Source organism: Misgurnus anguillicaudatus, chromosome 13, assembly GCF_027580225.2.
Source record: "Misgurnus anguillicaudatus chromosome 13, ASM2758022v2, whole genome shotgun sequence".
NCBI classification, from domain to species: domain Eukaryota; kingdom Metazoa; phylum Chordata; class Actinopteri; order Cypriniformes; family Cobitidae; genus Misgurnus; species Misgurnus anguillicaudatus.
In genome coordinates, this window is record NC_073349.2 from 30,515,387 (window position 1) to 30,532,029 (window position 16,643).

The window sequence follows — 16,643 nt, forward strand, 5'->3', positions numbered from 1 at the left end:
TGTTTTCAGTAAAAATATCCAAAAATTCTTGAGTTTGGGATGCTTTTTCTTGATGAGCAAAACGACCCAAGAAAACAAGTCCAGTTTTTAGACCCCAAAAAAATTAAATTTAAGTGATTTGTGCAAAAAATCTGCCAATGGGGTAAGCACAAAAATCTTAAAACATTTTTCTTAAACACTAAATTCAAGAAAAAATTTGCTTACCCCATTGGCAGATTTTTTGCTTGTTTTATTTAAATTTGATATTTTTGGTCTAAAAACTAGACTCACCTTCCCGGGCGGTCCTGCTCATCAAGAAAAAGCATCATAATTTAAGAACTCCTCGATATTTCTCTGAAAACAAGACAAAAATACTAAGATTTTTTTCTTGAAAACAATTTTTTGCAGTGTTGTTGCACTGCAAAAAAATGACTTTCTTAGTTAGTATTTTTGTCTTGTTTTAAGCACAAATATCTAAAAATTCTCAAGTCAAGATGCATTTTCTTGATGAGCGGGGTAACCTAGGAAAATGCGTCTAGTTTTAAGACAAAAAATATCAAATTAAAGTTAATTTGTGGATTAAATAAGCAAAAAAAAAAAACCTAAATTAAAACAATTCAGGAAAAATTTGGCAGTTTTTTTGCTTGTTTTATGCACAAAATCACTTAACTTTGAAAAACTAGACTTTTTGCAGTTTAAAAAAATAAACATTCAGAATTGTAGTTAAATAAAATTGTATATTTTGCAAATGAAAAGTCCTTGTTACGGTTTAATTATTATAAATTATGTTTAAGTGATGTGAATTATTATTATTGCTGCAATATTGTGCATGTTGCTTTTATTTGTGTATATTTCTAAGGTTGGTAAATTGTATATATTGTTGGCTAGTTTTTGCTGCATCAGTATCTGGCATTATGTTTATTTTTAAAAGTATGAAAGGTCTAAGCTGTTGTGTCCCGCTGACAAGCATGGTGAGCGGGAACATAAAGTGAAACAACAAACCGCCCTTTAGACCGTCTCATTTCAGTTCGCTTCGTGGACTTCAGAGGCTGCAGCCTTCAAATATCAAGTCTTGCCTTCAAAGTCGGCGTCCTTAAGGATCCAACCCCTGAATTGGGATGCAAGGTCAAAGAACAACTTTGAACTTTTCACTTAGACTCCAATTAGTCAATTATATATATACAATATACAAAAAAGGACAAACTTGTGACAAGTCCTCTTGAATGTTTACAAATGATAACTGGGTATGAAGTGACCGATCCAGAGCTTTGTTTGTCCTCAGTGTTTGTTAAAGGTGCAGTGTGTAACTTTTAAACTGATCTTTTGTCAGAAATGCAATATAATATACACAACTATATTATCAGTGGTGCATAAAGACCTTACTGTTTTTGCTTTTTCTCGATGAGCAAAATTACCCAAGAAAATAAGTATTTTGACCAAAAATATCAAATTTAAGTGAGTTTGTTCATAAAACAAGCAAAAAAAATCTGCCAGTGGGGTAAGCAAATTTTTCCTGAATTTTTCTTGAATTTAGTGTTTAAGAAAAATGTTCAAGATTTTTTTGCTTAACCCATTCAAAATCAGTGAAATTTGATATTTTAACTAAACTAATTTTCTTGTTTTGCTCATCAAGAAAAGGCATCTTAATTTAAGAATTTTTTGATATTTTTACTAAAAAACAAGACTAAAATACTAAGAATTTTTTTTCTTGAAAATAATTTTTTGCAGTGTATATGTTTTTATTACCTTAGAATGAGCCGTTTTTATCTACATACGCCGTGGGTCCTCTTACATGGAAGTCGCCATTTTGTGCCGCCATGTTTCTACAGTAGCCCTAAACGGACAAACTGCTCTACTGTCACTACTGTATTTTGTCTTGCATGACAACATATTTGTCCTGTGGCGGCTACCGTAGCTTCTCTATGCATTTTGGTTGCAATTCATCATCACTGCTAGATGGCGCTAAAATCTACACACTGCACCTTTAACTTATCTCTGTGTGAAGTTTTGTGACTTTATAAACGCATTCATAAAGAACACCGAGATACAGGAAACACTCATAAATGTTGACATCCACAGGTTTTGACTGTTTTGTACTTTAGGCACTTACAAGCAAACCAGACTGCAGTCCGGTGAAACCTGTTAACCAAACACCGCTTCTCTTTGGATCTTCTGGATGATGATGATGATGAGAGTTATGTGCAAAACAAATCTGAAAGTCCTGCTGAGGACTCCGTGTTAACCTATCTTTCATATATTTATCAGTGATTCACGTTTGCATTATGAAAACACTACTAAAAGAGTTCGGCCCCTAACTGCTCTTCTCTCTCTTCTCTGCAGGGATAAATGTCTGGGATCTTATTAGATAAAGCAGAAGGTTTAAAGTGACGTTTTCGAAGAAGCAGCAATTTCTTGTCCTGCAAAAAAAAAACATTTCTGTCCTGGTCTCTCGCAGAACTGAGTGTTCACTGTTTTAAATAACAAGCAACCTTTTCATCACCCGAGCCTTTTCAATAACGCACATCTTCTATGTCTTGTTAAATTAACTTGAATATTAGGAAATAGATGAATATGCAGTTCAAAATAATACAATGACAACAGACGACTCCGGGCCGGATCCGGGCTGAAATCGGCAGCTACGGTGCAGATCCGGCCCAAAGTCGTCTGCTGTCTGAACAGACAGACCTTAACAGAACATGACTGTTTTAACAGCATGACCTTTAGAGATTAACATGACTGCTCTAGGAGCTCAAATATAAATGCTTGATATGAATCAGGTCTTACCAAGAGCACGTTACAAGTACAGATAGACAAAAAATTGTACATTTATACTAATGGAGATTTGAGCTGGAAAAGTCTATTTTAAATATTTTAAAAGCACGGTCACAGCTTGCTCCAGTTCAACAAATATTTCATTTCTTTGACATGCTACAACTTTGTCTGTACATCGCACTCTTTAACTCATCGAAATCATACCAGACGTGCGTTTAAAGTCACACGGGGCCACGACCATATTACTCAATGAGCGCTTTAGGACCGAGCACTCATACGATCAAACAAAAACCTGGAGTGTGACCGACCGAGAACGCTTCAGCCGCATTATAGTTAAACTACACTTAAGATGTTTTTCCCGCTGAGATCGACTGATAAGAGCAAAGAAATTGAAAGGTTAAGGTGAAGCGAAGCATCTGAAATCTTCATAGCGTGATGTCATTAGGTGTGGTTATGTGTGTGTTTGTGTGTGTGTGTAAGATCCTGTTGAGTCGCAGTCAGGTGATTGGAGGGATGCGGGGTGGGCGGAGCTTTTGTATTATTTGTACGGACGCAGGAAGGCGGAGACTTTGCTGTGGATGAGGCGTATGAAGGATCGTGGAAGCATCTCTGTCGAGTCTCGGGTGGAGTACTTGTAGTAATTGTTTGGATGAGCCAGCACATCGAAAAGAGTTTTAATGAGTTTTTTATCCTGATTAGAAAGAAAAAAAAACATGAAATAAAGAGTTCATAAAAATTGTCAGCATTTATTTATATGGACATTGCATTTTATATACGGTCGCGTGTAGAAGTTTGGGCACCCATGAAAATTTCCATGATTTTCATTGATAAATTATGCCAAGATTTTTGCACCTGTCTAATTTCGTTTTGATGCATATTGCACATTTTCTGTTAATCCAACACTGAAAAAATTATTCATTATATTTACTAAATTTTTTTAAGGTAAGTGGTCGCAATCAATTTATTAAAGCTGCATTTAAACAAAAAAATTGAAAAACAAAACAAAAAACTTTAAAGCTTAAATAAATTAATTGCAACCACTTACCTTAAAAAATTGAGTAAATTAAATTAATCATTTATTTCAGTGAATAAACCTCATTTCATTTCTGAAATATTACTGTGTTCTTCAGTTATTTGATAGATCAAAATTAAATTGCTGATCCAAACACCCAAATATACATAAATGAAAATAATGGAAATTGTTAGGGGTGCCCAAACTTTTGCACACGCCTGTATGCTTCCTAATGTGTTCTTCAGTTTCTTCATTTTTACATTTTGAATTCTGACTTTCATCATTTGCAATGTTTCTAGTGGCATCTTTAGTGATTTTTGAACTGTTTACTATGTCATGTCCAAAGAGGTGAACTGTTTAAAAAGTGTGTATGTTTAATCAAACTGACCTTGAGTATTTCCTGATGGTTTTCAGATGCATAAAGTCGTCCGTCTCTTACAATATCTTCAACCAGCTGCTCGTAATCCTCTAGAGAAGAGAAACACAGACAACAGCAAAAAAGTTACTAACAAGCAGGACAAATATAAATCTTACATGTGCATACACTGCAAAAAATTACTTCCTAACTTAGTATTTTTGTCTTGTTTTCAAGTACAAATATCTAAAAAAAAATATCTTAAATTAAGATGCATTTTTCTTGATGACCAAAAGAAAAAAAAAAAACAAATTTAAGTGAATTTGTGTTTTAAGGGGACATCATGAAAGTAAGACTTTTTCCATGTTTAAGTGCTATAATTGGGTATAATTGGTAAACAATTCTCTGCAAACATGTAAAAAATTGCTTTTTGAATTTTGGCTCCCCTTGTGATGTCATAAGGGGATCTTATTATAATAATAGTGCCCCTGACTATTTGGACTATTCAACGCTGCCACTGTCATTAAGTGCAGAGAGAGAGAGGGATAAGGAGAAAAAAATTATTGACAACACATTTGAGTTTAAATTTCAACAAACCACCATTATGGTGATCAGTGTTTGCATTACATACTGCACACTGCAAAAAAATGATTTTCAAGAAAAAAAGTCTTAGTATTTTTGTCTTGTTTTCAGTAAAAATATCTACAAATTCTTAAATTAAGATGTTTTTTCTTGATGAGCAAAACGACCCAAGAAAATAAGTCTAGTTTTTAAAACAAAAATATCAAATTTAAGTGCTTTTGTGCATAAAACAAGCAAAAAAATCTGCCAATGGCGTAAGCAAAAAAATCTTGAACATTTTTCTTAAACACTAAATAAAAAAATTCAAGAAATTTTACTTACCCCACTGGCAGATTTTTTTTTTGCTTGTTTTATGCACAAAATCACTTAAATCCATTTACATTTAAAAAAAAATTATATTTGTACTCAAATCAAGACAAAAACACTAAGTACACTGCAAAAAATTATTTTCAAGAATTCTTACATTAAGATGCTTTTTCTTGATGAGCAAAACAACCCAAGAAAATAAGTCTAGTTTTAGACCAAAAATATCAAATTTTAGTGATTTTGTGCATAAAACAAGAGAATTTATTTTTTCTTAAATTTAGTGTTTAAGAAAAATGTTCAAGATTTTTTTGCTTACCCCATTGGCAGATTTTTTTGCTTGTTTTATTCACAGAATTACTTAAATTTGATTTTTTGGTCTAAAAACTAGACTTATTTTCTTGGGTCGTTTTGCTCATCAAGAAAAGGCATCTTAATTTAAGAATTTTTTGATATTTTTACTGAAAACAAGACAAAAATACTAAGAATTTTTGTTCTTGAAAATCAATTTTTGCAGTGTAAAATCACTTGCAGTTTAACGTCTGATGCATATACAGCATATCAATAATAGATCTGTATGGATTGATAATGAGATTATCATTTACCATCATATGTGACATATGGAATCTGAAATCCTCGAGCGCTGTTTACATCGTTTGATTTGAAGTTAATCCAGAGGCGGCGCGATCGAGCCGTAAAAGCGATGGGTCTCTCGTACGTTTGACACGTCTCGTAGGTGGTGATGGAGGTCGCTGACCCTGTGACGAGAAGAACCCAACATCTAAATCGATGGAGATTTATAAACATCAGACCTACGTACAACACAATAAGTTGAGCTGAAGTTATTGTTATTAACAGAAACACTCACAGTTCTTCCTCATGACTAAAACGTCTCCACACTCATCCTCAGATGGGAGGAAGATTTCTGGCACCACAATGAGAATCTTGCGTTTTTGTGGAGGGTTTATGGTCCAAACACACTCAATGTTGGCCGGGTAGTTTCCTGGATAGTTTGGAGACTCGATATACCCGATGAACTCCCCGATTTCACCGCCGCATTCCCGATCTAAACACACAACCCCAAACAAACAGTTACAGTGAATTTATTTAGACATCTGAACGACTGTCTGGAAAGAATATATGTACTTTTCTGTTTAGCTTAAAAAATAGGAATACATTTTTTTCTTCCCGACTTCTCGCAAGTCATCTCAGTATTACTTGGAAGAGGATTCCCAACACTTTTTGACCAATACATTTTTATTACTTTCCATGAATTCCCAAATCCTAAATCATTCAAAACAATGTGTAAATCAGTTTTTTGATTCACTAAACACACTGTGGCTTTCTCTCTACCAAAGATCAATTTGAGCATTACAGTATTTGGCCAGTTGAATATTTACAGTAAAGCATGAAAGCCGACTTTCCATTAGAATTTTTTTAACTGTGATTTTCCAAGTTTACATCACACTGATTTTATAGCATTTTAAAGTGGGGGAGAACCGGGGCGAAAGTAACAAAGCAATTATCTATTAAGAGTGTAAATTACCAATAAATTATCATTCATCATGAACAACTTGTTGGGAACGCATCTAATTTGCATTTGTTTGTTTTTCTTTTTTTGCAAATTTTGAAAAGATTTGCTTCACATTTCGCAAAATTTTTAAGTCACTGATATAAGTCCACAAAACCCATACTAAACATGTTTTCACAAGACTTTTCTAAACATAATCTAGTAGTCTAGAGTTTTTTTAAATGATGTGAAAATAATTCTGCCTACTCATTCACATAAAACAATATATTGATTTAGAAATTGTGAGACACTTTTTGTTTAGAGGGGCCGTATGCGAGAAGGATTGATTGACAGCTGAGGAAACAAAAGACTTGCATAATGAGCTGCATAATGAGCCTTTAGGCAGGAATGTGAGAGTAAAAAATGTAGAGGACAAAAGAAATGTATACATGTATACTCCTTGACTAAAAACACATCTATTATTGCATTCATAAAGAGTAATGTGAGTAGATCGAGTATGGCCAGCTAAACGAGTTGTAAGCTAATCTCAAAAACACATTGAGCCTAACAAATCTGTTACTCACATAAACAGTAAAACAATCTCAGAGCCTGAGTAGATGTCCTGTCATACATTTACATGTATGCATTATATTAAAAGCGTTTTCTGCGATTGAACCTATGATGCTAAACCAATAGAGCTACGGGAAAACATCCTCAGCCTGCTCTCCACAAACAGTCCTTTATTGATGTCTGTTTCATTTTCTGATTGTGAACAGGTTTGTACAGTGAAGACTAAATACGGACTGAACTCACTCTTGCATTGAGAGACACTGATGGCCCCGTCGAAATCTGTGGTTGTGTTTCCAGGGCAGGAGATACAGTAATTCTGTCTGAACTCGGCCTGGTAAGTGCCATGAGGACAACGGATACAGCGATGAACCGAGGTGTTATAATAATGACCTGGAGAACACAACACTACACAAACACACACACACACATATTTAATGTAATGTTTAGATAAGAGATTATATGAAATACTATAACAGAATAAAGTGGGAAAATACTACAAATAATTGCACTGTATACAATTCACAATAAACTCGAGACTGAATAAATGACTAAACATTTTTTAGTTAGTCCCAAAACTAGCAATGTTTTACATATTTAACAAAAAAATCAAAGCATATATAAATTAAATGTTTTTCTTATAAACATCTTTCTTAAATTTTATGCCGCTGCCATTCTGTCACATAAAAAGCACTGGACAGATTATTGTGAGATGAGTTTTAGCATGATGAAGATCTCATATACAGATGGTGCACATGGGTGTGATTTAAAGACTTCAGTGTTGTCCACTTCTGCTCGTCAGTGTGTTTTAGGGCCAATCCCATTTCTCTGTCTTACCCCTTCCCCTTACCCCTACCCCTTAGTTTTGCACGTTCACGTGAGAGTAAGGGCTATCCCAATTCTCGTTTTGATCAAGGGGTAGGGCTAAGGGCAAGTGGTAGATACCCCTTAAAACCAAGAATTTCCGCGAGCTTACTTGAAACCAAGGGGTACCCAGAATACACTGCGCAACCGGCAAAAATGGCGTCCAGAGAGTCCCATAAATTTAAGTATTTTCGGCTTAATAATTAATTAAAAAATTACTAACGTCTTGTTTTGTGCTCTACACAGTCCTGTTCATATATATTTGAATTATGTTCTTAATTTAAATGTTTTAAAATTTCGCTAGTTTGCTACGCTAACGTTACGTTGCTGATTTGCACAACATTCCCGTATTTGCTGATTTGCACAACATTCCCGTATTTCTCTAACTAGCCATGAATGGACTGCATGCTTGTCTACAGTTTTAACTAAATTCCATTAACGTTAGCAGCGAATTTCATTTGATATCAGTGCATAACACTACTTGCTTTGGAGACATCGGTACGTGCTTTACGTATACCGTCCTGTATCACACAGGGACGCCAGAAGAAACTTGGCGGCTGATTCACTTTCGCTTACACTTGCACTCGGCATCTTGGAAGTTTGTGATCAACATTTGTCGCGTCTGGTGATGTTGCAGCCAGCAAACGACGATGTATGATGACGTAACCGTAACCAAGCGGTGTCTCATTTCATAGGGGTATGTTTTCACCCCTAGCGCTTAACACTTGGTTTCGAGGGACAAGGGCTAGGGGTAAGACGAAGTGGTAGGGGAAGGGGAAGGGGTAAGACAGAGAAATGGGATTGGCCCTTAAACAACACTGCTGACCTGTCAGTACCACAGATCAAAAGCACATTTTCTTTCTTTTCTTTTAAATATTCCAGACCACACCAAAATAAACAGGGTTGTTATTAAGGTGCACCAAAATGAAGTGTAAAGATGTCTGACCTTTGACCTCACAGTCATTAAAGGAGCTTGCGCCATCTCTTTTGGTACCGAGTCCTCCTCCACAGGGAAAACAGAGAGTTCGTCCCGGGTCGGGTTGATATGTGCCCAGAGGACACAATTGGCACGGTTTGAAGCCATCACTGGAGAAATAACCTGGAGGACACTGACCTATCAACAAGAAGTAAACCTTTCAATTAACATATTTTCAGATTTCAACCTTTATCATTAAACTTACACGATGGATACATCATGTAGCTCAAATTATTTTTTATGGAAACTTTCATTTCATTCAAGTTTTTATCATTTCTATTATTAGCTTAATGCATTAAGTTTGATGCCTAATTAAAAAATTTTCTAAAACAATTATTTTACAACTAAACAATATTTTAAGGACCCAAGCAGAGCGTCATGGCCATGCAACCTTCAAATCAAAGCCGCGCCCATTAATCTGTTACTTGTCTTTTTAATCTGTTTATTAGTTCAGTTATACTTCAACAAAAACTTTCATACTAAAATTTATTTTAAAAATATGCAAAAAGGTAAGAACAACTTAGACCACATGTACGCAATAATCACAAACAAGGAAAAAATATGAAATATATAACACAGATATACTGTATATTCTTTTTCCTTGTTCGTGATTATTGCGCACGTGTGTTCTAAGTTATTCTTATGTTTTTGCAAACATTTAGAAGAAATTTTGGTATGAAAGTTTTTGTTGAATCACGATTTGTAAGTTAAAACGTCCGAACGCACATGTTACGAACAGATTTGTGCATACGCATGCTTCGTGAATAAGACCCAATGTTCGCCAGAGTTCACAAACAGGTCAAATTTAGTGCAAAATGTGTTCTCTAATAATTTTATAAAACTATTATTTTTTTTTTAGTTTTTAATAATTGCATTTAAAATGAAAGTTGAAAATAGATGAAAATTGTTAATTACAGCATTGAACATTAAAATCTATCACGTGGCTGTTGTTTATGTCACTTTCATTCACTGCAAAAAATGATTTTCAAGTAAAAAACATCCTTAGTATTTTTGCCTTGTTTTCAGTAAAAATTTCTAAAAGTTCTTAAATTAAGATGCTTTTTCTTGATGAGCAAAACGACCCAAGAAAATAAGTCTAATTTTTAAACCAAAAAATTTAAATTTAAGTGATTTTGTGCATAAAACAAGCAAAAAAAATCTGCCTATGGGGTAAGCAAATTTTTCTTGAATTTTCTTGAATTTAGTGTTTAAGAAAAATTTTCAAGATTTTTTGCTTACCCCTTTGGAAGATTTTTTTGCTTATTTTAAGCAAAAAAACCCCACTTAAATTTCATATTTTTGGTCTAAAAACTAGACTTATTTTCTTGGGTCGTTTTGCTCATCAAGAAAAAGCATCTTAATTTAAGAATATATATATATATATATTAGTGATGCACCGATGCATCGGCCGCCGATATTTATCGGCCGATTTTTGATGAATTTGAAACCATCGGCATATCGGCAATAGCACGAGAAAGGCCGATACCGATTGTTTATTAATTAACCGCATAAAGTCAATGAATTGCATGTTCAATTAAAATGATTTAATGTTTGGGTGTGCACTAGGGCTGTTCCGAATACCATTTTTTGAGCTTCAAAGCTCTAGTAGAAATCAAATCAAATATTCAAAGCTTCGGAAGGAGGGGCTGAACATATTTTTCTCTTTAATAAAGGCAGGAATCTGTGTGTGTATGTAGCGGCGTGCCTGTCACGCGTGCTGCGAGATCAGCATTAGTGAAACAAAACACGAGCAAAACTTTTAATAAGGTAACGTTAGCCTAACATTTTTCTAACAAACAAACACTCCCGTATAAGAAATTAGAAGCATAGTAATTACTGATAACGTAAAGGGTAACTTAGCCCATTTAAATAAAACAACGTAAATAAATGAACGAATGAATGAAGTTCAACAAACTGTAATAAAACGGTAGCATACTTTTAAAATCAAGTTTATTTACTAACACTTACACCATCCAATATGTTTTTCATCAGTAGAACAATAAAGAAGATATTTTGCAGAAACCCCAGTGCTCCGTCATGCAAGCCAACCGATCCGCCACTTTAAACATGTATATCTAATACAAAAGTAATCCCCCATAACTCCGTGTGACATATTGATGTCTTGTGAAGCAAATCAATCAGTTTTTGCAAAAAACTGAACGTTATTTACAACACTATTAGTGTGAATGCCAAAGCAGGAAGCCCGCTTTGAGGCGATCTCTTTCTGATCTCTTCTACTGGTGGCGTTTGATGGCTGTTGGCTATGGATGTTGGTCTCTCTGCGCCACCTATAGAGCTGGAGCGTGAAGCGCACTTCCTGCTTGGCAAAAGCTCTGCATTAACGCTGTAAAATATATATATATTCGAATCTCAAAACTGAAAATCTAATGTCAACCAACGGAACGAATATTCGAACATTCTGGTCCAGCCCTAGTGTGCACTATACTTAAGCACCGACAGAAAACCTTTGTTAAGCTGGCTCAAATGTCTTGGACAATAAAAGAAACAGACTGCACTTTAGTGGGGCAAGAAGTCCAACTTTTTTGAAGTAGCAATATTTATACTCTGTTTAAAGCAATGGCATTATTTATGTTTATTAAAGAAATCCATTATATGTAAAAAAAAATGAGTTAATGTTGTTAATAAAAGAAATGCTGAATAGCAAAAACCACCTTTGAAGGTTGTCCTGTTGTCGTATTATATTTGTTTTAGCTTAATTTGTGCCTCTTATTATGTTGGTCAGTTGAATGTTAATTAGATACAATCCATGTTCAGTAAAAATAATTTGATGCAGAAATAAACTAGCTAATAGACCAACTGTATAGTGTTGTATAGTGTTTAATATCGGTATCGGCATCGGTATCGGCCAGAAGTTGTCTGCTTAAATCGGTATCGGTATCGGCCCAAAAAAATCCTATCGGTGCATCCCTAATATATATATATATAATATATTATATATTTATATATATATATATATATATATATATATATATATATATATATATATATATATATATATATATATATATAAATATATAATTTAATTTAATTAATTTAAATGACATTCATTTTAAAACATGAATCAGTTGTTGTGCAAATGCATTAATGGCACAGTTAAAAAAGTAATTCAACAAAACGTAAATAAACATAAATGCCATTTCAGATGTAACTTCTGCATGTCATTACTCTGATTAATTTAACTTACAGACGTATTTAACATAAAAATTGGTCAACACTTTTATTTTGGTTCTTTTTTTACATGAAGGCAGGGGGCTCAGATTGTTGAAATGTAAGTGGATGTGCCAAGGAAAACTGTGAACGTACTGGAAAAGTATTTATGAGCTGTGCACCCTTAAAAATAATTGGTGCACATAATACCACCACGGCCCCCCAAGGGGTCCTGGACCCCCTGTTGAAGACCCATGTTATAGGCCTACAGTATTGAGTTCACATCTATTCTGGCCTCTTATTCACTGCTGAAGTCCTTTATTTCAATATATATGTTTAAATAAAATTGCAGATTTCTAATGATGTAAACTAATGTCTTCATTTGTCCACAGTAGTAATTTTAAACATTTAAGAAACATTTCAGGTGTACATCTGGGATGAGTGTGAGTAAATTGTGAGAAAAGTTTCATATTTTGGTAAGCTATTTCTTTAAATATCTATTACATTTAAATGAAGTCCATAGGCAACAGATCTTTAGTTTAGGAGATATTATAGGTGAGGCAGAACTGAGATGTATTTACCTGCACATGACGTGATGTTGCGAGCACCTGCTGGACCGTGGCGGTCTCCTCCAGGGCAAAGGTCACATGCCAGCTGACCTTCACGTTCCTGAAACGTTCCAGGTGGGCACTGAACACAGCGCTCCTGTTCCCCGTGGTAATACGAGCCGGGCAAACATCTGACTGAGAGAAAGAGAGAGCAACCAGCAGAGGGCAGCAGTGAGCAAACAGAAACTCTCACTTCATCTTTTTAAGACGGTCTCAGATTCAGATAGCATTGATTCTTGTTAACATGGATCGATCACACTTACCACAGCGACCACTGTCTTTCTCTCGACCCGGTCCACAGTTTTCCTGTTTTGGTGCGGGCTGAGGGAGCTTCTGTGCCACTTCATACTCTAATCCAGCCACCCGGATGAGGAATCGCTCCTGGTTAATGGACTTCTTCAGGGCTTTGATGTATGACTTCATCTGCTGCTCCATACGCTGCCTTTGACACATCACATTACAGTTCCCTGTAAGACGACAACAAGACGACGATCATCGTGAGAAACACCTTTAGGGTTTATTTGAGTCACGTGTCCGGATGTTCTTCTCACCCGTGGCGTCTCCCGGCTTGACCTCGGCTTCCAGCTCCAGAGTGATCCGCGTGACCTCTTTGCTCGGCGGGTTACGTGCCCGCCGACCTTTGGCTTTCTTGGAAGAGTCACACTTTAGGTTAACAAACGTGACCAGGCAGTTGTTGCACGGCTGTCCGCCTGCGAATCAAAATTTTTGTTTAGGTTTCACAGATTGCTGGTTGGATTCAACTAACACTTGCAGTCAGTTTATCAAAACGAGACACAGTTTTATCTCTACGACTTTATTCCAGGGACCATCGAAATGATATGGTACCCTTGAGTTCCTCTGACCTGGCCCGATCTGTCTGCCGTTGTCCTCGGCTCTCCCCTTGTGCTTTGGGTGTAGGTGACATTTGGCGTTCTTGATCCGGAAGGACGCCGTCTGTTTCACAGGAGGAGCCTGAGTCTCTACAACCAAACACAGAGGCATTGACACATTTATATAAAGCCCTTGTTGACAGCTACGAAATACATTCGAATCATAAACATATTTGTTTTCTTTGAAGTTAAATCAGGTTTGCCTTATGTTCACTCTGAAGAGAGATCTGAGATGAATGTGTACCGTGACAGCAATCCTAATGTGTTAAATGAAACAAGTCGGACATCAAAAACAAACACCAGGCATGCTTAATACGTTTGTCAGGCACATCAAGCGATTGTAATAGCACAGCTGTGAGGTTTCGGTCATGAGCCGCAGATGGTCACCAGAAACGTCTCATCGGCTTCCAGAACCTTCACAAATAGAGCTTGAAGCTCATCCATTCATCCCTAAACAATCAGGCAATGACCACAAAACCCAGGAGCACAAACTAAATATGCAACCTTGTTAGTAAAACTTTTGACATATAACATCAAAATCAAGCAGACAAAATCTGAATACAAAGAATACAAATGATGTTACTTCTTTCATGGTAGCACCTTACAATAAGGCTGTATTTGTTAACTTTAGTAAATGCATTAGCTAACATAAACTAACAACGATCAATATATTCATCTTTGTTAATGTTGAATATATGAAGTTGTTCATGTTAGTTTATTGTTTATGGCCATACACGTGAAGATTTTAAGCCTGATTTGCACCCACAGCGAATTGAAAGGGGGCGTGGCTGAAATAGTGTTTTACCGCAGCCGATTTTTTGTCCAAAAAAACATCCGGTGTGTAATGTCATTGCAATTAATTTGCTGCTCCTGGTCATGTTGGAGCCTCCCCGATTCCAAATGGTAAATAATAAACAAGTTTTAAGAGTTGAAAATATCAAACATGTATGATATTTACGACTCTTGATCGAGCTGCCTCTGACATGATGCCAATAAGAGCGTGCAAGCTCCTCTTTCCTACAAGTTTCAAAAGGTTTTTTCGAACATGGGTATCTGTTACATACAGTATTGTTCAAAATAATAGCAGTACAATGTGACTAACCAGAATAATCAAGGTTTTTAGTATATTTTTTATTGCTACGTGGCAAACAAGTTACCAGTAGGTTCAGTAGATTCTCAGAAAACAAACAAGACCCAGCATTCATGATATGCACGCTCTTAAGGCTGTGCAATTGGGCAATTAGTTGAAAGGGGTGTGTTCAAAAAAATAGCAGTGTCTACCTTTGACTGTACAAACTCAAAACTATTTTGTACAAACATTTTTTTTTCTGGGATTTAGCAATCCTGTGAATCACTAAACTAATATTTAGTTGTATGACCACAGTTTTTTAAAACTGCTTGACATCTGTGTGGCATGGAGTCAACCAACTTGTGGCACCTCTCAGCTGTTATTCCACTCCATGATTCTTTAACAACATTCCACAATTCATTCACATTTCATTCACGTTTTGCTTCAGAAACAGCATTTTTGATATCACCCCACAAGTTCTCAATTGGATTAAGGTCTGGAGATTGGGCTGGCCACACCATAACATTAATTTTGTTGGTTTGGAACCAAGACTTTGCCCGTTTACTAGTGTGTTTTGGGTCATTGTCTTGTTGAAACAACCATTTCAAGGGCATGTCCTCTTCAGCATAGGGCAACATGACCTCTTCAAGTATTTTAACATATGCAAACTGATCCATGATCCCTGGTATGCGATAAATAGGCCCAACACCATAGTAGGAGAAACGTGCCCATATCATGATGCTTGCACCTCCATGCTTCACTGTCTTCACTGTGTACTGTGGCTTGAATTCAGAGTTTGGGGGTCGTCTCACAAACTGCCTGTGGCCCTTGGACCCAAAAAGAACAATTTTACTCTCATCAGTCCACAAAATGTTCCTCCATTTCTCTTTAGGCCAGTTGATGGGTTCTTTTTTTAAATTGTAACCTCTTCTGCACATGCCTTTTTTTTAACAGAGGGACTTTGCGGGGGATTCTTGAAAATAGATTAGCTTCACACAGACATCTTCTAACTGTCACAGTACTTACAGGTTACTCCAGACTGTCTTTGATCATCCTGGAGGTGATCATTGGCTGAGCCTTTGCCATTCTGGTTATTCTTCTATCCATTTTGATGGTTGTCTTCCGTTTTCTTCCACGTCTCTCTGGTTTTGCTCTCCATTTTAAGGCATTGGAGATCATTTTAGCTGAACAGCCTATCATTTTTTGCACCTCTTTATAGGTTTTCCCCTCTCCAATCAACTTTTTAATCAAAGTACGCTGTTCTTCTGAACAATGCCTTGAACGACCCATTTTCCTCAGCTTTCAAATGCATGTTCAACAAGTGTTGGCTTCATCCTTAAATAGGGGCCACCTGATTCACACCTGTTTCTTCACAAAATTGATGACCTCAGTGATTGAATGCCACACTGCTATTTTTTTGAACACACCCCTTTCAACTAATTCAACTAATTGCCCAATTGCACAGCCTTAAGAGCATGCATATCATGAATGCTGGGTCTTGTTTGTTTTCTGAGAATCTACTGAACCTACTGGTAACTTGTTTGCCACGTAGCAATAAAAAATATACTAAAAACCTTGATTATTCTGGTTAGTCACATTGTACTGCTATTATTTTGAACAAGACTGTATCACTGACCCCATATTCCTTATATGGGCACTTTCCCTCGAAAAGCAAGCCCACACGTCAATCAGAGTGAGAGTTAGGATGCTCATTAGCATTGTTTCTTCAAGTAGAAGTCACAGACATCACTGCATGCGACAGCTTTGTTTTATATCAAGACTCAAGAATGTCAGGAAAGAAGAAGTGTGTTTTTGGATGCAAGGAGAGGAAAGCCTTGTTCAGCTTTCCAAGTAAGCCAGCCTTATGGAAACAATGGATTAGTTTGTTTTTCCGGAGTAGCAGCTGAGTTTTGCGCTGGATTTTGTTGAAATGGGGCGGTCCCAACCAGGTCATGAGTTGCAGGCGGTAAGTAAAACTGCATCAAATG

General features: G+C 36.1%; 1 protein-coding gene across 3 annotated transcripts in view; it reads right to left on the reverse strand.

Annotated features, from left to right (window-relative positions):
* Nucleotides 1-324: 324 nt before the first annotated feature.
* The window catches only part of scube3 (signal peptide, CUB domain, EGF-like 3), a 121,669-nt gene continuing 105,350 nt past the window's right edge, over nucleotides 325-16,643 (reverse strand). For all 3 annotated transcript variants that reach the window (XM_055187823.2, XM_055187824.2, XM_055187822.2), the window contains 10 exons: nucleotides 13,560-13,676; nucleotides 13,248-13,406; nucleotides 12,960-13,163; nucleotides 12,670-12,831; nucleotides 8,891-9,058; nucleotides 7,327-7,488; nucleotides 5,872-6,069; nucleotides 5,609-5,761; nucleotides 4,152-4,231; nucleotides 325-3,442 (listed from right to left, as the gene is read on the reverse strand). In XM_055187823.2, the coding sequence (XP_055043798.1) occupies nucleotides 3,290-3,442; nucleotides 4,152-4,231; nucleotides 5,609-5,761; nucleotides 5,872-6,069; nucleotides 7,327-7,488; nucleotides 8,891-9,058; nucleotides 12,670-12,831; nucleotides 12,960-13,163; nucleotides 13,248-13,406; nucleotides 13,560-13,676 (1,556 nt within the window). In that variant the 3' untranslated portion in view covers nucleotides 325-3,289. The remainder of the gene's footprint in view (nucleotides 3,443-4,151; nucleotides 4,232-5,608; nucleotides 5,762-5,871; nucleotides 6,070-7,326; nucleotides 7,489-8,890; nucleotides 9,059-12,669; nucleotides 12,832-12,959; nucleotides 13,164-13,247; nucleotides 13,407-13,559; nucleotides 13,677-16,643) is intronic.